This window comes from Sinocyclocheilus rhinocerous, unplaced genomic scaffold (genome assembly GCF_001515625.1).
Source record: "Sinocyclocheilus rhinocerous isolate Xijiao unplaced genomic scaffold, SAMN03320098_v1.1 scaffold785, whole genome shotgun sequence".
Taxonomy (NCBI): domain Eukaryota; kingdom Metazoa; phylum Chordata; class Actinopteri; order Cypriniformes; family Cyprinidae; genus Sinocyclocheilus; species Sinocyclocheilus rhinocerous.
Window position 1 is genome coordinate 1027363 of NW_015660521.1, and position 23219 is coordinate 1050581.

The following is a 23219-nucleotide window of genomic DNA, read 5'->3' on the forward strand; positions in this document are numbered from 1 at the left end:
ATAAGCTTTCCATTGATGTATGGTTTGTTAGGATAGGACAATATTTGGACGAGATACGATTATTTGAAATCTGGAACCTGAGGGTGCAAAAAATCCAAATATTGATAAAAATCACCTTTAAAGTTGTCCAAGTTCTTAGCAATGCATATTACTAATAAAAAATTAAGTTTTGATATATTTACGATAGGAAATTTACAAAATATCTTCATGGGGCATGATCTTTACATAATATCCTAATGATTTTTGGCATAAAAGAAAAATCAATGATTTTGACCTATACAATCTATGACAACTTTCTGAGAGTTTAGCATGGTAATATAGTCTACAGGGCAATGTTGAAGTGTTTGGTCTTGGCAGAATAGATCTGCTACGCTGCTGTTGCTGCGGCACAGCAAGTACAGAGACTTGCTACTGCTAATACATCTACAGACATGCTGCTTTGAGCATGTAAGGAATACTGCTGCTGCACATATAACATATATGACCCCATACATAACATACTTGAATCACCCTATAGCAGATCTATAGAGGTGGAGCTGGGGAAGATGAAGGGTTTCTGAAGTGCACTGCAACCACTACAGCAAGCACTAGTCAAGTATTTGAATGTTGAGTGGCAGCTCATTGACTGCTGTTGTGAAAAGAAACCAATCAGTTGCGTCATGTGAGTAATGATGTGTGATTAGAAAAGGCCAGCGCCATCTAGAGTTTCATGACAGAACTTTGCATTAAGAACACCCTAGCAAACACATTAAAAAACTCACATTAGCAACAACATAGAAATGCCCTGCCAACCACCCATAACTCCCTAGCATCATGGTGGTAAAAGCAAGAGCAAGCACAGCCATTTTCTTCAAAAAATATAACTAGCTTCTTTTTAAATGTTTTGTTAAAAACATGCTACAACTTGAAATTATTTATTGAATTTGTTGTGAACATGTCCTGGTTTTAATAACCATAAAATAATCATTTATCAATTAATATTAATCAAGATCATTTCATCAGGTTCATCAACCCACACAAATGTTGTATTACATAAGAAAATGTAGTTTAAGCCATAATATGATGAACAACAAGAGGAGGAAGAGACCCCGGCCTACAGCACGTCACTTAAAATGATTAGTATGATGAGCTTACAACGGCTGATTGAATTTAGGCATTACTGATCTAGATAAATAAGAAAAAGAAGATTAATCAGCAATATACATATAGTAAAGTCCAATAAAGTACATGTGTGTGTATAAGCATATGTTAATAATATAATAATTATTAGGCTTTTGGAGCCCACTGTACATTTGTAAAATACATACAGTATGGTATGTACAACTTACATAAAACAAAGCAAACAGGTAAAAACAGTACACTTAAAATGGTTTACAATATCACATCTCACTCATTGAGCTGTAAATGTGTGCTTTGCATAACATGGCATCTGGCTTTTAACATATTTCCCATGGAGATACAAAAAAAAAAAAAAAACAGGCCTATTTTATCATCATCTATTGACTCGAGTGTTGAATAGACTGTAACATCTGAATGTCTATTCAGATGTAAAGGTTTGCATCCATTAAATGTTAATGAATGCAAGCCAATGAATGCATTGTATTATAGCGACTTCAAGGTCTGCTCTTTAGCAGAACATCTCGAGTTTAAGCACCAAAAAAAAATCCTTTGAGTGGTTCATCAATGTTCTCACTAAGGCTTTAAAAAGCTTCTTGGCTTTTCTGGGTGGAGAAACCAAAGTGGGTTCCATGTCCTTCAGGGCTGAAACAATGAGGTCATGTCTTTGTTACACGCTGGAGACAGAAGTGTGATGTGACAGAATCCTCGAGAGTGGGCGTTGGGCGCTGGCTATAGACACGTTCAGGAATACAATTCATCGGATGACACAATATCCCAAAGACATGCGGTATAACAGAGGCAGAACGGGAGAGAGAGGAGTTTCCTATCACCAGCTCGGCTCTCCTCCAAACTCAACCTTTAACATAACGTATCGAATGTGTGCGAGTCACTCGGCAGACAAATTAATGACATATGCTCTCGCCATTCTCCACCACGCACAGCTTTCCCCTACAGCAAGCCTGTGATTCATTTTCCAGTGTCATTCTCTCGGCTTTACGTCTGTGTAGGTGTGTGTGTGAGCAAGCTAAGAGCAATTACTTGTCATCTTGCAGCTTTACCTAATGGTCCCACATCTGTCTTATGGAGTTGTGGAAGTCTTTTAATATTAATTCGTATTCCTCAGAAAGGATTCCTCATATATAAGCTCCCTGGGGCATTTACGCAGAATGAAGATTGCAATAACAGGGCCTGACTTCCCGACTGGCCTCTTGGATTGTCAACAGAATGAAAATAATCATGAATGCAACGATGCAGATGTGGCTAGCTGCCTCTCATATCTGTCATGTAGCTGCTCTGCTAGCTATCATTATAAATGGTAAAGAAACTCTCAGCAGATCTGCTGAATGTCTGAATGCATGTTATGTGAATAGAAATGGGTAATGACGGTTAAAAACGCACACAGGACAATTTGAAAGAAAAGTTACAATTCTGTCATCATTTATTCACCCTCATGCCATTCCAAACCCATGATTTTCTTCCCTCCTTGGAGAACAAAAGGAGAAATATGACAAAACATGACAACGAACATGACAGCAACACTATAAAAGTGGTCTGTAAAATCCATGTGCTATATTCCAAACCTGACATGTTATATCTAAGGTTGTTGTATTTGAAAAGAGTTTTTAGTGAATATCGACTTAAATTTAGGTCTAGCTGTCCAAAAATAAATAAATAAATAATGAATGAATGGCTTCAGAAGACTTGGACAATAGTGATGTTATGTTTATGTTACTTTGGAGCCCTTTCCCTTTTAAATATAGGGCTGCATGATTTTTTAATTGTGATTGTGATAAAAACTGTGATTGCAAATTAAAATGAAAAGCTCCAGGTTCGCTTTGCTTGTTTGTAGGAATGCATAACTAGGCCATTTTACTGATTTTAATATACTATAAAACAGTAACATTTCTTATTTTGTTTAATAATTGTATTTATTATTATTATTATTAACAATAATAATAACAATAATTGACTCTTCTTCTTCTTCTTATTAATATTATTATTATTAAATAAAATATTAAAAAAAGAAAATCACTGTAAAATAAATCTGCTATTAAATGTATTATTATATATTAAAATAGATTATTATATTATATTATATTATATTATAAGAAAATAATATACATTTATTTTACTGGACAACTGTAAATTACAGTACTAATATTGGTTGCCATAATTTCCATTTTCAGCGTTAAACCATTAAGCTTTTTATTCCTTTTTATTAGCTTTTTAAAGCTTTTGTTGACAAAAGCTGGTTTAAAAGGGCTTCTCATAAAAGTTTGGAAAGATGGTTGCCATAATTTGCACATTACAAGCGACCTCTTAATTTATGCAGCATTTACTGCAAAACGTGCCACTCAGAGACAAAGAAAATACTGGATCATGAAATGTTTGTGTGTAAAAAAACACAGTGCCGTTTTATTTTGATTAATAAAAGTAGACAATACTTTATTTTGTGTTCCACAGAAGAAACAAATCGTTATAACAATGTTAATTTTCTCTGTTTCTAAACTATTCCTTCATTAAATCTCAGGCTGTAGCAGAACACACGAAGTCCCTTCACTCTGTTAGCTCAGTCGGCGACCTCTAACATTCCCCTCAGTGTTGTTAACATTCTCCTCCTGTCTCTTCCGGCTCCATTAGCTACAACTACAGACCACTGAACACGCGCAGAACCATAAAACCGCCCCCCTATTTCCCTTTTCACAATTTGTTGCCTTACAGGCTGGAATTATGACGCATCATATTGACCTAGTTTTCCAGTAACTATGCTACCAACCCGCCAGGACAACACAACTGCAAAACGTGTTAATTACGGAGGTGCTGGATGACATTGTTACAGGTTTAATTCAGTCACGGTTGCCTCAGAGCCTGCTCTCGCAAAGGGTCACGTGGTATTCCGTCAATACGAAACGCCGCACTCACCGTGACAGCTCGAACGTGACCTCAAAAGGTACACACACTGATGATGTGCATTCATTAATGTGTATGTAACGAGAGAAAAGCGCAATGGCTTATTGAATTGTACTTAATATTTATCTTTGTTACTATGGCAACTCTAGAGGGTAAGATTAGCTTTTGTACCCAGCGACTGACTGCTTTCATAACTGGTGCAATTTTGTCTGCAATTTCCCTCTATAGACTGCAAGTTGTTGACACAAATTACCTTGTCATTAAATGATGATGATTGCGAAGATGTTTTGAGGGACAGCAACACAAAATTGCATATACACTCTACACGGTAGTGTGCATCTCAATAAGACCTTATAATAAACAAAGTGTCATGAATGAAAGCCTAACTCGCAAGGGTATAAGAAACTGTTTAAAATGCAAAAGAAAGCTGTGACAAAGGAGACAAAAAACCTATCTGAGAGTCTCAACGAGAGTGAACCGCACTAAGCCCTGTGAAGAAATGCCAATTTTGTTTGTGTCTACATGTGTGGCCATTTCAAAAACTGAAGTGGCGTAGGTAGAATATAAAAACCACTGCAGTGGCCACGCAGAACTGCTGCTTGAAAGATTACTGCGTATTATAGCAAAGGCTTATCTGATAATTTGATTTGTCATTGATCCTTGAACTCCAGTGAATCTGCCAGACACAGTTACACACTTAAGTAGGCCTGTTTCACACAGCTATTGTAACCGGCGCGTTATAGACATTAAGCACAACTGCAGGTTTGTGTTGTGCTTTGTGCTTCTGTTGCATCTAAACTGAAAATAGCATTAATATTGAATATGTACCTCTAATAATGGCCATAAATCATAAAATGGTTATCAGAAGTGAGGAACTGATAATTATGCTAAAACTTGATTGTAACAAAAACCACTTCACATGAAAAAGGCAATCAAATTTACATCCAAATAAGAATTAATTTGCATAGATGTGTAGCTATCAAAGTATTCACCAACAGTTTGAAATAAAATAAAAATATTTATATAATAGTTTGCTTAAATTACTTTAATAGCCTCATAGCTAAAATAGATTAAATATTAAAAATCAATTCGAGAAATAAGTCTAAACAGGACTTTTAGCTATGTAGCTATGCTTCTGCCACGTTATCAAATTTACATCCAATTAGTAATCAATTTACACAGAAATGTGTAAATATTAAAGTATTCACCTATGTTTGAAAAAAATACACACACACATTATTTTTTCAATTATTTATATATTTTTTAATGTTTTGTTTACACACACACACACACACACACATAAAAGGAAAATATACTGGCAATTTTCTGTAATTTTCAGTAATTTTACAGACATTTCCATTAACTCTAAAACACAAAGCTATGAAGTGCAAAATTCAAAATACACGTACAGTAAAACACCTGTAAATAATAAATACAGAATATCTCTTCTTATTAATACAGTACATTGTGCCCTATTTTTACTGATTTATTTTTTTACAGTGTTTCCTTGATTCTTTTTTTAGAGCTTCATAGTGAAATTAAATTAAATAAAAAGAATCAGTAAGAGAACAGAGAATAATATCTATAGTTTATGTGCTTAGTTTGAATTCTGTAACCTGTTAATATGGGCACCGAAATTAACATGTGCAGCTTACATAAGTTGTATAAACCAGTTTTACTGTGCACAACTCTATAACTAGATATTTATATTCAACTGCTCATTTCCGTCAAAAAAGTAGAAAATCTACTAACTTGATTGACAATTTCTGGCTCACGGGTTTGTTTTTGGTCTGCCTTTATATGGTCTGCCATACCTTGTGTAATATATTCCAGGCAATTATGAAGCATGAGTGATCTGTATGGTACAGACGTTTGGAAAATTCCAGAAGCTGACGAGACTGATGGGGCGGGATCTGCGGGACGCTGACAGGCCGCGAGTGACGGCGGTGTAATGACTGGCCTCATCTAGACCACCGTACAATGCACAGAAAAATCAGGTGACAGAAAAGCTGTTCCTCTCTCTGCTATCCTCCTGGATTTGAGTGTGAATTAGAAGGACATCTCTTCCTAGAGTAAATCAATTTGCTCAGGTCATGGTCATTGCAAAAAAGCCCCATTACTAGAGCTAAACATCATTCTCTGCTGTCAAAACGACAGTGCAAAGTTAAGCCATCTTTTAAAATGTAAATTGCAATCCATCTATTCAGTTTTATCCTCAATTGCACCATCACTCTTTTGCAAACTCTGTTTTGTATAAAGCAGTGCAAGAAATAGCACAAAATCTGAAGGTTATCACATTATTCTGCAATTCCTAATTTAATTCACTACTTTTGTTGGCTCAATCCAAAAGTTTGCTTTCACTGTTTCTGTCTCACAATTTAGATAGTGAACAAATTGCAAGATGCTGGTTGAATGCCTCTGAAATACATATATGTTGCATAGGCATTGTATATAAAACTCATTGCTTTAGTTTGCTTTAATTTGATGATGTAACTTCTTTAAAATAATTAAAAGAATGTTCCAGCTTCAAACTATAAGCTTAATTCACAGTATCTCTGCTATGCTGTCATTTATCAATGACATTATTTAGATCTGTCCCTCAGCTTGTAAAAAAGAATGTCTATGCAGACAATGAAAGTCTATGGAGCAAGACGGAGTTTAAAAGCAGAAATATGAAGCTCATATTTTTCTTAATGCACCCCTATAAATTCTTATATAGAAAAGTATGTGATTTGAGCTGTAAAGTTTCTAAATGATCTTTTAGTTATGTGCTACTGACAAAGGAACTCAAAGATTGCATTTAACTTTACACACACATCCACTAAGTAGTTAAATTAAAAAGCCCAAAAATCTAAAACAGAAAGTCTTAAAGTCTCACATACAGCTTGCATGTGGTCTGATTCAAAGGAGTCATATGTGAAACAGACAAAACTTAATGAATGCATTTGATTCACTTAAAAAAAAAAAGACTCATAAGAGTCATTTGTTTGTGAACCGGACTACACTTAATTTCTGCATGTGTTTGATCTGCTAAAAAGAATGACTCATAAGAGTCATTTGTTCGTGTTCGTTCATGAAGTCATCTATACTGTTGAAACTGCATGCAAACACACAAATTTTAATGTTTGTCCTGGTCTAACGCCAGTGATGAGTCAAAATGATTTCCTAAGATAATCAACAGCATGTCAGAGATACTGTCAATACAGCTTAACTTGAATTGACTCCAGAACCTTGTATTAACAATACCTGAGCATTTCTATTTATACTGTGTTGAATTTAAATTCAGAAGCCATTCAGCTGGAAGTTGTTTTATCAAGAAGGTTATTCTGTCCTTTGGCTCAAGCATTACTTCACATCATAACAATGGGATTCAGTGACTCCTCCTAATAAAGATCTGTGGGATAGAGAGGTCACCGTCCTTGTCCGTGAAGATGTCAAACACAGCCCTGCTTACAAGAATTTCATTACTATACATCATCCACAGGCCTGATCTATAATGTACCATGTCGAGCATTCAAAATGAGAGCGAAATGAAGACAAGGAGAGAAATGTTGCCAAAAAAGAGTGTCATTGAACCGCTGGGTCAAAAAGAAAGCTTTATGTAACACTGTATTGATGGTAATGCGTTGTTATCAAGGCCTTTGGTGTAATAAAACAATTTTCTTTAATATTTAGTGATATAAATTAGGCTGACAGAGATAAATGTATATATCCATTTTAAATAATTTTAAAATAAAACACTAAAAATGTAGTTTAGGCACTATAAATGTACTGTATCTGAAAATTAATTTTGAGATTTGCTAAAGCTGAAGATAGGTCATCAATACTGACCAATACAGTAAAGAAAAAAAACTACAATTTAACTACAAACAATGTAATAAACTGTTATATGAAAGGCAGTACTGGATTCAATAGCAATAAATGTTGGAGATTTCAAAAAGTCAAGAGAAAGAAAATGGAAGCTCAATTGTGGACGTGATCATAAAAATCTTGAGAAAGAGATGCAGCTGGTAAGACTACCATTAACAAAACATGCACAGTCCTTAGAAACCGCAGAATATGTAACAGGTTTTATGACCACATAAAAGCTACATGAAGCGCTAAGCATCAATTTCCATAGGATTACCATGATAAATAAGCCGCAAAGCTTGCTCAGTTTGCCATTAAATGCAGACCTTGAGAGATAAAACCACTGTTTCATGAAAAGAAAAAAAAAACATATCCATCAATAACCACTGAAAGTCCTTGGCCAATCATAGAAATGCTCTGAATGTACATGACAGTCATATTCATAGCTGATATTTGAGGTTGCCAGAGGGTCAAAAGCAGAAATATGGTGCAGGTTTTAGTGGGGTAGAGACTGCAGAAACTAATAAAAATAAAAAATAGGTGGGGGGATAGAAAGCCTGTCAGACAGATGGAGTACCGTGGGGGAAGACAGGGTGAGATGGAGACAAAACCAGAGGGATAGACGGACTGAAGAAAGCGAGGACGTGCTGCTCTGCCGTGGGTGTCTCTTTGTGAGGAATGCAGGTTTGAATTTAATGAGGCTAATCCATTATGGGCAGACTGCCACAGCCCTCACATCACACATGTCTTCAAACCAAACCCAACCACCATCCTGTACCCGCTCACTGCACCCCTCCCCCATCTCCTGGGACACCACATACTGGGGGACAGTGGTTTCCAGTGTGCCTTTAATCAATATCAGTCAATAGTGACAACTTGCACATGTATTATTTAAGAGGTTGTTTTTTTATAAAGAGGTGCACAAGTTCCCTTACAAAGACGAACGGGAGACAAGGGAGTGTGGTCACAATTCTCCAAACTAACATTTTAATATCATTATATTTTTACATTAAATGTTGTAATTTTATACAATTATGAATTATAATACCTGTAGGTCAAAACAATAATATAATATTTTTAATATAATAATAGTTTAATATAATAATTTAATAATCTACACTTGACCCTCTAACACTAACACTCTCTATTCTATTTCTATTCTGTCTACTTGTTTTCTTTTATTTATTATATACAAAACTTGACCCTCTCTAACACTAATATTCTCTATTCTATTTCTATACTATCTACTTATTTTCTTTTTATTAAAAAAACTTGACCCTCTAACACTACACTAGCATTCTATTTCTGTTCTATCTACTTTTCTTTTTATTAAAAAACTTGACCATCTAACACTAACAATCTCTATTCTATTTCTATTCTATCTACTTGTTTTATTTTTATTTTTAAAAACTTGAACCTCTAACACTAGCATTCTCTATTATATTTCTATTCGATCTACTTGTTTTCTTTTTTTAAACTTCACCCTCTAACACTAGCATTCTCTATATTATTTCCATTCTATCTACTTGTTTTCTTTTTCTTTTTTTAACTTGACCCTCTAACACCAGCACTCTCTATTCTAATTCTATTATATCTACTTGTTTTCCTTTTTTAAAAACTTGACCCACTAACACTAACACTCTGTTCTATTTCTATTCTATCTACTTGTTTTCTTTCTATTTAAAAATACTTGACCCTTTAACACTAGCATTCTCTATTCTATTTCTATTATAATTTGTAGCGTCTGGACCAATCAAACACACAATTTTTCATTTGATTTAACAAATCAGTTATTCATTAGATTAACAAATCGTCACAGTCCCCTCACCCAATAAACTGGATGCCAGGATGTCTGCAACGACACCAGGCACCCCCCCTGGTACCCATGGCAACCACGACACCTCTGATAGACCAGATCCATTTACGACCTAATGGCATGTTGAGAATTTCCCTGCTGATTCGCTACAATATACTTGTTTTCTTTTTATTAAAAAAACATGACCCTCTAACACTAGCATTCTCTATTCTATTTCTATTCAATCTACTTGCTTTCTTTTTATTAAAAAAACTTGACCATGTAACATTATCATTCTCTATTCTATTTCTATTCTATCTACTTGTTTAATTTTTATTTATTATAAAAAAATAACTTGACCCACTAACTCTAGCTCTCTCTATTCTATTTCTATTCTATCTACATTTCATTTTTAAAATTTATTATTTAAAAAAAACATGCTATGTGTACTGCATTCGACTAACCAGAACTTGTCACGGCCCTAGCATATTGTTGCTCTTTTGTTATTTTGATTGCTTCTAATTTGTTTTACCATTAAATTCAGCTGAAAAAAACTAATAACAGGTTATTGAATGGGTTTCATTGTGAACTTATCCCATATTATGTGACAACATGTTTAAAAAGCAACATCTTTTCCTGATCAACAACATAAGAAATACACAATATCTTTTTTGTAGCCAAGATTTTTAGGTTTATGAAAATAAAGAATTTATTTATTTCTCAGAAATATTCACTGGAGTAGAAAGAATGACAGCCGGACCCTATTGGGACACACAACTGATAGTTTAGCTTTCTGTGGACTCAATACATTGCTCACATACATCTTTAAGACATCTATTCAAAGTCTGTTTGAATATGTTTTCATCTTCAGTCCACTGCTATAATTTTCCTGATGGATGTCAGAAGAATAGCTTTCTACAGATGTTTTTGTGACACTTCTGATCTCAAATCATTTTAAAGATGTTTATCAGATGTTTGTACACAAATATGGTGCTTAATGCTTTCCAAGCGATTCTCTTTCATATATCTCGGTATGCATGTATGCTTAACAGGATATTTTAGATTTCACACATCGATGGCAACCACGAGACGATCTGCGGTGAAATTCACAGGTCACTAAATGAACAAAATAACATAACAGCTTCTGATTACGGCATTCGTCTAGGGAAGAAAGACAAAGACCCGCCCCACACACACATACACAAACACAGAAAGAAATGAAGACAGTAATCTGTGGCATAGGGTGCACACTACAACACTGGCGTGCCCTGGGCAAGCATGTCTCTTGGTATTAGCGGAGTGCAGTAAGGCCATACATTCTCTCTATTACACGACTTCCAGGCTTGTAATTAAGTGGGACATAGCAAAACAGCCGGCAGCATGAAGGGAGGCTGACCTGGAAACCACGCTGTGTCCAACGGATGATGCAAAACATAAACAAACAAAAAAACAAAAGAACATGATGTTTCAGTAATTAGTTTCAAGCAGCATGTCTTTAGATTAAAAACAATGGATTATGCAGCAATAACTCTAATAAATGTACAGAAGTGTGAGCCAGAGGTGAAGAAGATGGCCTTTGCCGAATGAAAACATGCTTTGAATAGCCCTATCCATCAGCCTGCTGAGACAACGCCACCTCCTTTATTTATCGTTCAATTACATGAGGATGAAGAGACCTCACTGCCGTTATTGTTCAGATAATGGTTGTTGGGAAAAAGAGGTAAAATCAATAGTTATAGCCCAATGTCCTTTTCAAAGGCTGCAATGTACAGGGATCTCCTAAGGCTGAATGTCATGTTAAAGTTTTTTCTTTTAGTTTGATTTCTCCACTTGGACTTGAAGTGAAAATATCATACATTATATGATTTATAATTACGTAATGCATTAAAGTGGTTATGCCACAATTTGATTAATATATTTTCATAGTTGAATATACAGTACATTGAGTACTGATCTGTTAAACAATGCCATTCAAAATTTGGAGCAAGATTTTTCTCATGTTTTTGAAGGGTCTAATGATCGCCAAGGCTGCATATATTTGATCAACAATACAGTAAATACAAAAATATTGTAAAATAATTTAAAATAACTCTTTTGTATCGGAGTAAAATGTTAATAAAATTTAAAATGTATTTTTTCCCTGATGTCTAAGCTGAATTTCAGCAGACATTTCTCCAGTCTTTAGTGTCACATGATCCTTTAGATGTTTCCTTATTTCCTTATTATTATCAATACTGAAAACTTTTTTTAAAGATTTATTTTAAGAATAGAAAGTTCAAAAGAACAGCATTTATATAAAACAATTAAAAAAAAACATTTAATGCATTTTTTATGCTTTTTTTTTTTTGCTGAATAAAAGCAAAGAAAAAAATCTCACAGTAATTGTTTTATGTGTCATACATTATTTATATAATTCACCTGGTGACACTAGTGGCGCATACATTACATACTTTGCCTTATGTTAAGTAACTTATTATATAAGTTATTATAAAGTACTCCCCAAAATAATTAACTACATAAAAGCAAATCAACTTCCCTTTCATGTGACTTCCAGTTCATATGTTAATTCTATCAATAAAAATACTTTGCAGTGGCCAGTTAGAAGCTTTAAAAGCTTATTATTCACCCAAAAGGACACCAGATATCTAAATGGAAGCTTTTATAGAGTTAAAAGGTAAAGAGGGAAAATAACAGAGTCCATAAAGGATGAAACCACGGATTCCACATACACTGATGCTGACCATCAGTGCAGAACAGATCAGCACTGCTCAAGACAGAGTCCTCTACAAGCAGAACGAGACTAAAAATCCAACGTAACAACTGAATCCAATATCATGCCATTTTACCAACCTAAGGCTTAATCTGTGAAAACAGATCATTAAGCAGATCAACTCTGTAATTTCTGAACCACTATCAACAATATCAAAAATAATCCAAAAACTCTAAGAAACCCCTTAAGCCCCACTCCTCTCCGTTATTGGTCACATCAAACGGCAGTCCTTCCCCAAACTCACACTATTGGTTGACACCTTAAATAAATCAATGATAGCTTTGATGTTTATAGTCAACATATAGTATGCACACTTATAGCCCAAAGTATTCCATCATGGAAAAATTATGCAAATTTATTGAGAAAAAAAACAAAAAACAAACAAAAACATTATATATATATATATATATATATATATATATATATATATATAATGTTTTTGTTTGTTTTTTGTTTTTTTTCTCAATAAATTTGCATAATTTTTCCATGATGGAATACTTTGGGCTATAAGTGTGCATACTATATGTTGACTATAAACATCAAAGCTATCATTGATTTATTTAAGGTGTCAACCAATAGTGTGAGTTTGGGGAAGGACTGCCGTTTGATGTGACCAATAACGGAGAGGAGTGGGGCTTAAGGGGTTTCTTAGAGTTTTTGGATTATTTTTGATATTGTTGATAGTGGTTCAGAAATTACAGAGTTGATCTGCTTAATGATCTGTTTTCACAGATTAAGCCTTAGGTTGGTAAAATGGCATGATATTGGATTCAGTTGTTACGTTGGATTTTTAGTCTCGTTCTGCTTGTAGAGGACTCTGTCTTGAGCAGTGCTGATCTGTTCTGCACTGATGGTCAGCATCAGTGTATGTGGAATCCGTGGTTTCATCCTTTATGGACTCTGTTATTTTCCCTCTTTACCTTTTAACTCTATAAAAGCTTCCATTTAGATATCTGGTGTCCTTTTGGGTGAATAATAAGCTTTTAAAGCTATATATATATATATAAAGAGTTCTACAAAAACAAAATCAAAGTCAACATGGAATGGAATTTGCAGACCGATTTTACTTTTTTAATTGAGACTCAAAAAGATTGTCCAAAAAGAAAGAAAAAGAGAAAATTGTTTACTAAAAATATACAAAAAAAAATTATTTGGAATAATGTGAATGATTTGTGCACAAAAAGACGAGGAAAGCAAATTAAAACTGAAAGCAAAGAAAATGAATCCAATTTAATTAATTATTAGGCTGAGATGGTAGAAAATACTGCAGAGGTGACAAACCCTGTCTGAACTATGCAACACTGACTTTGCAACCGTCAGGTCCAGGCAGGCTGAACAGGCACGTCTGGAGGAAATTACCCTTAACTTACTGTGACTGGCAGAACCCAGTCAGGTACAGAGGCTGCCACAGCATCCGTAAAGCAGTATGTGTGTGTCACATCCAACTCACACACCTTGGTGCCGTGAAGCTGATGCTCTCCCTCCCAGGATAATATGCTGCTCTAATGAGGCATAAAATCTCTGGACAAGCAAGGCCATTTTTGCCTGCTAACACCACAGCAACACAGAAGCACAAGGCTGACGGTGAGCTGTGGAGAAATCTTTGGTGTGGTTGCTATGATATCCGCAGTCCTGTAGAGTGACTCAACAAATTCCCATGTAAGAGACGGTGCTCTTGAGATTCTCTTTTGGGTGAATGAGAATACTTTCCCACACAAATGGAGAATTAAGGAAGTCGAGGCGCATTTTAGATCAATATAGATATAGTTCACTCAGAAATGAACATTCTGGGAAATGAACATCATATCATTTCAAACCTGTAAGAGATTCTTTCTTCTGTAGAAGTCACATTTTTGCAGAATAGTCTTTTTTAATGCAATAAAAGTAAATGGAACCATAAATGCACCATAAAAGTACCACAAAAGTGTCTAATGACTAATGGCACCACATTTGATTTCAGTGCAACAACGAAGTGGAAAATTATCAGCCAAGAGCGTTGTAAATTTCACAGAGCTATCGCATGGCTTCAGAAGGTGTAATATAGCTGCATGAGTCATATGGAATTTTTAATAACACTTTTATGGTACTTATGGTTCTGTCAGTTTTTGGCACTTGACAAGCCCAGTCCCCATTTACTTTTTATTACATGGAAAAGAGCAGCCAGGATGTTCACCATAAGGGTTTGGAATGAGATGAGGATGAGTAGGCTAAATAATAAATGAAATGTTTGCCATTTTGACACATTTGTTGAAAGATACAGCAGGGTGATGACAGGAAATAATGGTTTGACTAACAGAAGCCGAATTCAAACTCACATCACTAACTGTCAGGTCAAAGATGAACAGAGGTTGCTCTTTTATAGCTCAAATCTCAGTTATGCTTAATTTAACTACCAACTTTCTATCAGAAGATTCTCCAAAAGTTTCCTAATGGATAAATGAAAAAAGAGAGACAATTGTTGACATACAATAAGAGTATAAAGCAATACATGTGAATTGAATGCCTTGAGAATCTGCTTTGAAATCTGAACATAGTTTTAGATCTCAAACTAGGGCAAACAAATGCAAAAAATCACGAAAAAGAATCTGAGAAGCACCTCAGTCCTCAGCAAGCCTCCATTTGTGGTTCATTTAACCTATTTTCACAAGGAAAAAAATGTTTGGGTTTGTAAAGAAGTGAGGTTGACAGATATTGCTTAGATTTCCACAGTGGCAAAGTTAGTGGCCAGTCCTCCTGAATAACACAGACTCAAATGCAGTCGCAATATTATCTAAACTCTCTGTTCGCTTCTGTGTGCATTCCTACAAGCTCATATACAAGCAGCGCACACTGACCTGAGGCTGGGACACAAACTGCTGCGTGTAGGTCACTGTACTCAAGTCACATCAAAACAACACATGGACCCAGCATCCCGGAGCCAGATATTTCTTCTCTTGACAACCTGAACGACACGCAGGGAGCCGAATATTTCAAGAAATATTTGAAGAATCTCTCGCAATTTAGACTGAGGCCAGACCATTTATCCTGTGAGTAATCCAATTCATTCCTCACTCTGTGATCCCTGTTCATTGGGGAGAAAGATGACTCAGACATTTTAGCACTGCAATAAGTGACTCTAAACAATCCTAATAGAGATGAATAGAGAAGCTAAACGTTTGGAGAATTACGTAATGAATGTTGTAGGAGATACAGAAAGCTGCGAATCGAGGCATTATGCTGTGTAAAACTGACAAGGGGAGATCTGTTAATCAACTTATCGGCACAAAATCTACATTTTTATGCACTTTACAATCACGTAGTGATGTACTGTAAATGGTACATCATAAAGGACGTGATGACAGCTGTCAATATAATGGTGGATTCAGGTGTTGGATGAATAAAAAACAATAAGGCAACAAACAGGAATCTGTTAGATACTATAAACTGCAACGCAAACCTAAACGGTTCCACCTTACCTGTCATTCTCCGCGCTCTTGAAGCCCGGTAAGATGTTCCTGAAGCTGCTGTGGCGGTCGAGCTTTGGCTGGCTTTTGGTGCGTTTGATGGAACCCTTCAGTCTGCGGCTCAGGAAGCCCTGGACAGGAAGTCAGAGGAAAGGACTGGATTACACTCAGAGATTCATTAAGCACTGGAGCAGCTGCATGTGAAAAACGGCGCTTGGCTTTTTCCCTTCTATTTGTTCTTTCCTCTCATCCATAGCGTTTGGTTGCGCCGTGCATAGCTGCGCGATTGGTGCGGCACACACATCTGCTCGCAGCACTGGGCTGAGGAGCTTCACTGATGTGATACTCCCCTCAAAGCCGCTGTTACCATGGAAACTGTTGGCTGGCATGGAAAAGGGGGGGGAAATACTGGTGCACTGCAAGTTCATAGGGGGAGAGCTGAGCTGGTGCTTTTCAGACAGTCTACAGATTAGGACAAGATTAAAAGGACTTGAATTATTCCTGAAAATCCAAAGTCTGTCTGAGTGGAATGCTTGAAACACTGAGAAGGGAAAAAAACATGCATTTCTCAGGCATGTAGATGCAATTAATGGGTGGGAAATGTGAATCGAGGCCTCATGCATGAAGTGAATGAATGGCTGATTGACCTTAATAAACCACTTAGTGCCTGTTGTTGCACAACAACCGATTAAGGGGCTAACAGGAACAAACAAAGTCACAAAGAATGGCACAAATTCTGCTGAAAGGACTAGTATAGTTAGTATAGTATAGCTACTAAGGGTATACATGACACCTTCCGAATTTTGAGTAATATATATATATATATATATATATATATATATACATATATATACTTCATCTTAATGACTTAATGATAAGTTGTAGGTTGCTCGTCTGAAATGCTGTCAGAAATCTGATTATTTGCTTGAAACTGAAACTTCATTTACTACCTATATACCTTAATTTGCTAATAAATCTTGTTGTCCTCATCATATTCCTATTGGGTTACCAGTGAGGCAACAAAATGGATCTGGGGCAAAGGTTAGTCCCATGTGGCCTCTTATACTCGAGTGAAACAATCCCAAATTGCATTGTGTTACAGTTCCGCTTGGTGTCTATTTGCGGATGACCAATATAGATTTTTTCAATGGCTAGTGCTGATGCTTAAATCTAGAGAATTTATATAATGCCAAATTGATAATATATTTTATAATTATAAATTATAACTTATGATATGTAAATATAAACATGTCTTCATTCATTAAGATATCTGAGAGATCTTTAAAAAATTACATTTATCTCTTAAGGCCCATTCACACCAAGAACGATAACTATAAAGATAAATCCAAAGTTCTGTCATGAAACTCTAGATGGCACAGTCTGATAGGCCTAACTCAATCTGACATAATGACATCATCACATGGCACAGCTGACTGGTTCTTTTTGTATCAGCAGCCAATGAGCTTGGCTAGTGCTTGCTGTAGCAGTTGCAGTGCGCTTCGGAAACCCTCCACCTTCCCCAGCTCCACCTGTATAGATTTGCTATGGGGTGATTCATGTATGCTATATATGGGGGTTATTTCATATATGCTATATGTGCAGAAGCAGTATTTCTTACATGCTCACAGCAGCATGTCGTGGATGTACTGGCAGTAGCAAGTCTCGGAACTTGCTCTGTCGCAGCAGCAGCGCAGCATATCTATTCCGCTAAGACCAAACACATTAACATTGTAATGTATATTACCACGCTAAACCCTCCGAGAGTTGTCATGATATAACTATAAAGATAACTATATTAGCGTCCACACTAGCATACGATATTGTTTGTTTATTCTAAGCGCACGCACGTCTGGCAATTTAAATTCTCTAGTTCATTATAGCAGGATTGATTCTGATTGGGTGTCAATATTTTTATCGTTCATCAGCTGGATAAAATCATTCTGAAAGTGATTCCAACGATATCGTTTATCTGTGCTTTTATCGTTATAGCTGTGGTGTGGACTCTGCTTTTCTTTAATATTGAGAAAATTTTTTAGAACTATATCTTTATAGTTATCGTCCTTGGTGTGATACTGATGCTGATCATCTCAAAATGGCCAAGTATTGGCCAGTATAGATGTACTGTATATGGAAGGTGAAGATGATAAAAGAGTTTGGGTCAGCTTTAAGACATCTTATCAAAACAACTTCAAAGAATATTTTCCCCCTGGGGTGTAATCTAAATTTTTTAGCTCTTTGTTATTTTCGGGCCATCTTTCACATGAAATATGCCATTTGCCAAACTACCAAATGGAATTATTCATCGAGCCTGTCAGAGTGAAGGAAGAGCGCTGTTTGATGATGCTGTTGTTTGGAGGAGACGTACAATTGTTGGCTGCAGCCGCAGTCTGGATCAATGACAACGCAGTCTGAAGAGCTCAACTCCAGCTGTGTAGTAACTCTGCATCTTTCAAATTTAAACAATAGCCAAGATGCATTTAAGGCCAATGCATCACATGCATTTCTTTACAAAGTATTTAGTTCACAAATGATTCTGCAATTCTTAAGACAGAAGTGAATCCGAATGATTGTTTTCTACAGAATTGTTTCATGCCCTCCAAAAGCCAGATGTTAATTTAGTAACTGCTTAGCACATTAGAATTATTTCTGTAGGATCGTGTGGCACTGCAGTCTGGAGTAATGGCAGGATAACACCCTATTCTTGACCAAACATATGCGGTTATGTTGGCATCATGTCTCAGTAATAAGCTCTGTCAGCTGTCAAAAGGCTGAAGGTCTGCAGATTCATTCACGTCTATTGTGTGCATGTACTGAATTCCTGTAATGCTAAGCTGCTGAGCCTGCATTCCCAAACTCCTCTCATCTCCCCCACTTCTCTCCCTTCTCTTGTAATCTTTATGCTTGGCCTCTCTCTGCCCTCTTGTGTCCATGCCTGTGAGTTTGTGTCTGACAGCTTTAATTGTGCTGACAATCCTAGACATGGCGTGAAACATTTGGAGGCAGAAAAACTTAGATTTGAAGGCCCTGTCTGGATTTGTATAACCTGGTCCTTACTTTGTAGGACAGCAGAAGGCTAAGCCCTGTTCTGACCCGCACACGGCTCTGTTAGGCTGTTAGTCACACCAGAGCTATTCTGGGGCTCTTTTCCAAAAACCTAGTGAGATGTCTACGAAGACAGCATTCTTAGGCATTATAGGCACACACAACATGGAGATTGTTCTAAAAGGATAAGCTGCAAAGTATCAATATTTTACCCAACATTTGTGTGTGTTTAAATGCCAAATAATTTAGTAGCCAAACAATTAATATTACACTTATATACTGTAAATGGGCCATATTGTATACTTGTAAGGAATTAAAATTTTTAATAAAGACCCAAATTACAAATGTTACTGAGGGTTTCACGTACTAAAAATTGTTTTCCACTTAAATATCTAAAATTCTTAAAATAAATGTACAAAAGTAAATAAATAATTTAAACAAAGTAAAATAAAATAAATATGATTTAAGAAATTTTTAAGGGAATATTTTTTAAAAGTTAAAAAAATTAAAACTCATTAAAAAACATCCAATGTAGGCATTATGTTAAAGATGTTTAGTGGGTCCTTTAATGGGTTAAACCACTATTCCTCGCTCCTTGAAATTATGTCTCGACAAGTAACAGTCCTGTTATAACCAGTGGACCTGAGATATGTTTCTCGCCCTTATTGTGCCAATGCACCAAGGTTACAAGATAAACATTCCTGGAAGACATCTAATTTAAGATGAAATATTGCAAGAGGCCCCTTATGCCAAGACTTCCAGAAGTCTTCTTATGCCATATGCACACTACAACACTAAAGATCCCCATACCCGCAATTAAAAACTCACAGTTTGCCAAATTCTTGTTTTAAGAATAAAACTAACAAAATGTAGTAAGGTTTATGCTCAAAATAAACATTATGCCAGTGGGTTAAGAAAAATTACTTAATTCAAATTACACTCTCTGAAAACAAGTCTTAACATATTATTTTGCTTCTCAATCAAAATCGTCTTGATTTAATGATGTTTAAATATTTTTCCTAAAAACAACACAAAAATACATGTGCATGCTGGAATTACTGATGAAGGAGAAGGAAGTTTGTCCCTTCACTGCAAAAAAATAAATAAATAAAAAATCTTAATGATTCCTTTTTGACTTGTTTTCCAGTTAAAACACCTACAAATCTTTAAAACAAGACAAAATGTGCTTAAGAAGCATACGATATTCTGTCTTCTTTTCATAGGTTGTTTATTTTAATTATTATTATCATTGCATGGCAGATTGTTCACTTATTTTTAATTTGTTTATACTTGAAACTAGTGGGAAAAAAATAAAATACACTTGTATTAAAGATACTGTACATTCTCTAAAAACAAGCCTAAATATGTCATCTCAAATATCTCATATATATAACACCTTATTTTTTTCACTGACAGATATTCAGCTATTTTTTACTTGTATGGAAGAAAAATAATGACAAATGTCCTTGAAACAAAAAAGCATGTTGAATTGCACTAACTGAAAAAATAATGTATTGCATTAACACAACCCACAAAGTTTTACCTCAGCTTTTTTCTCCAATAGAAAGCCAAGCGCGAAGTTAGTTTTAGGTTTGATATTCACTGCATATTCGTCTAGACCGCTGTAGGGACCGTCTGCAAATTTACCAGTTTACACAGTACAAAACGAAGTTCAATATTTCATTCATTCATTTACAAGGCTAAAAGCTTAGAAGTAAAGAGGGCAAAATGACTAAATATATGTTGCCAATATCTCGCCTTAGACAATACTTCCCCTAAGTATGTACAGTACAAAGTGTATTTTTAAGAAAAAAACATTGTAATTCACCAAAATGGAGTTTTTTTATGTTCCAAATGTTGTATGTTCCTAGTGACCAGACTACTACAATTAAAATGTTGCTGATATCTTTCTTACTGTATATACAGTATATAATTATTTACCTGAAGTTTTTTTCCCCATGTTCCAAAGGTTGTAGTACATTCCTAGTGACTAGAATGACTTACTATAGGTGAATTTTTGCCAATACCTCCTTTACTGTACATACAGTACATATATTTTATACTACAACATTTGTAACATGAAAAAACTCTTGGGGACTTACAGTAATTTTTTAATAATTGTGTACTGTACATACAGTAAGGGAGGTATTGGCAAAATCTCACCTGCAGTAAGTCGTCTTGTATCTAGCAACGTACTAAATCCTTTGGAACATGAAAAAAACCCTTTCAGGAACTTACAGTAACTTTTTTATGAAAATAATTGTGCACTGTACATATATGAAGGCAATATATATTGGCAAAATCTCACCTTTAGGAACATGAAAAAAGCCTTTTGGGGACTTTTTATGGCCATAATTGTGTACTGTGTTTGTGTATAGGGGTATATATATTTGTGTATATTACACTATGAGTAATACATTGACAGTGTGTAATTTTAAATGTTAAAAGTCATTTTAATTACAATACATTGAACGTTTTAACCCAGTCGGTGGAATTGTCAGACGGTGCGTCAAAGCTTTCTCCTGTTTTGTCAATATAAAGTGGTTGCATATCGTTAAAACGAATCGTGGTAGTGATATATCTGTAGGACTGTCGACTCGACTCTATATTAATTGTGTACTGTACATACAGTAAGGGAGGTATTGGCAAAATCTCACCTGCAGTAAGTCGTCTTGTATCTAGCAACGTACTAAATCCTTTGGAACATGAAAAAAACCCTTTCAGGAACTTACAGTAACTTTTTTATGAAAATAATTGTGCACTGTACATATATGAAGGCAATATATATTGGCAAAATCTCACCTTTAGGAACATGAAAAAAGCCTTTTGGGGACTTTTTATGGCCATAATTGTGTACTGTGTTTGTGTATAGGGGTATATATATTTGTGTATATTACACTATGAGTAATACATTGACAGTGTGTAATTTTAAATGTTAAAAGTCATTTTAATTATTACGCATAACTGCAAATCACGTCACATATTGCATTGCACGAGTTATCCATGTGAGTCAAATGTTTTTATTTTATTTTATCTTTTTTATGTATGGGGGTGCTAGCCCCTAGCGCCACCCAGTAAAGACTATTATAGTGACATACAGGAGTCATACATTAGGCGCGCATGTGTCCGTTATTATTGATGCGCAAACGAACCGTGTTTGTGTGCTAGTAGCGCACTGATCACTATAACATTTCTGCTTGAACACAGTTCAGAATATTCACGTAGTTGTATATAGCGAGTGTTTTATTATAACGGATGCTCGTTTTGGAGAAGTTTGTGAGGATCAGTGGTGTTTATGTAGCCTACATATGGGCATCAGACACTCCAAACACAGAATGTTTTCTAACAGAACTATTCACTGATGACGTCGAGCCACCTTCAGATCGCTGAGGTTCCACACATTCAGAATGTTTTTATTTTTCATTTGTATTTTTTGGTGTGTTTAGTGATCCTGAATGGATCCATAGTAGTTTTTTTGCAGTCCTTTGGCGCGCTCATGGCACACGGATCGCTATAACATCATATTTCTGCTTGAACACAGTTCTGTATATTCATGTAGTTGTCAAAATTAATGTACAGCAAGTGTTTTATAACGGATGCTAGCCGAAGAAGCGTGTTTTGGAGAAGTTTCTGAGGATCAGTTATGTATAAATGGGCATCAAATGCTTAAAATTTGCTTATTCTGACAGAGGAACTATTCACTGATGACATCGACCCGCCTTACGATCGCCGAGTCTCCACACATTCAGAATGGTTTCATTTTTCATTTGTACTTTGGTGTGTTTAGTTATTCTGCATGGATCTGTGTATGCAGTCCTTTGGCGTATCCCTGTTGTCTTGTTTGGTATGGCAGGCTGACTTGTGCTTATTTGTTAAAGTTACAGTTAATTAAGGTTTACGTACTTTTAAGTACTTTTAAGTTGTAAAGAATATCTGCAGTGACATTTTTGCAAAGTATGTATTAATTTGGAGAGGAGGGGGGACTTGGAGTAAAAAAAGGTTGAGAACCACTGGTTTAGACAAATGTTTCACATACTGAGAATGCTAACCTAACACATAAGTATATAAACCATAAATGTTTAAGAATCACTTAGGCTACCTCTGGGCAATTCATGATCAGGTAGATCAACCTGATCTGAACGCCAGAAAACTACTAATTGGACAAAATGCTTCGTTTGACTTTTCGGAGATCATCTACTCTTCCCTGTGGATTACCTCTGACCTACTTTCTGTACGATCTGAATATCTGCGTATTGAATTTTAGAATATTGAATTTGATGTTCCGAATTTC

The 23219-nt window shown here is 35.5% G+C and overlaps 1 protein-coding gene across 6 annotated transcripts in view; it reads right to left on the bottom strand.

Annotated features, from left to right (window-relative positions):
• The window catches only part of LOC107725315 (disabled homolog 2-interacting protein-like), a 104693-nt gene that overhangs the window by 43220 nt on the left and 38254 nt on the right, over positions 1-23219 (bottom strand). For all 6 annotated transcript variants that reach the window (XM_016534541.1, XM_016534542.1, XM_016534540.1 and 3 more), the window contains one exon: positions 15899-16017. In XM_016534541.1, the coding sequence (XP_016390027.1) occupies positions 15899-16017 (119 nt within the window). The remainder of the gene's footprint in view (positions 1-15898; positions 16018-23219) is intronic.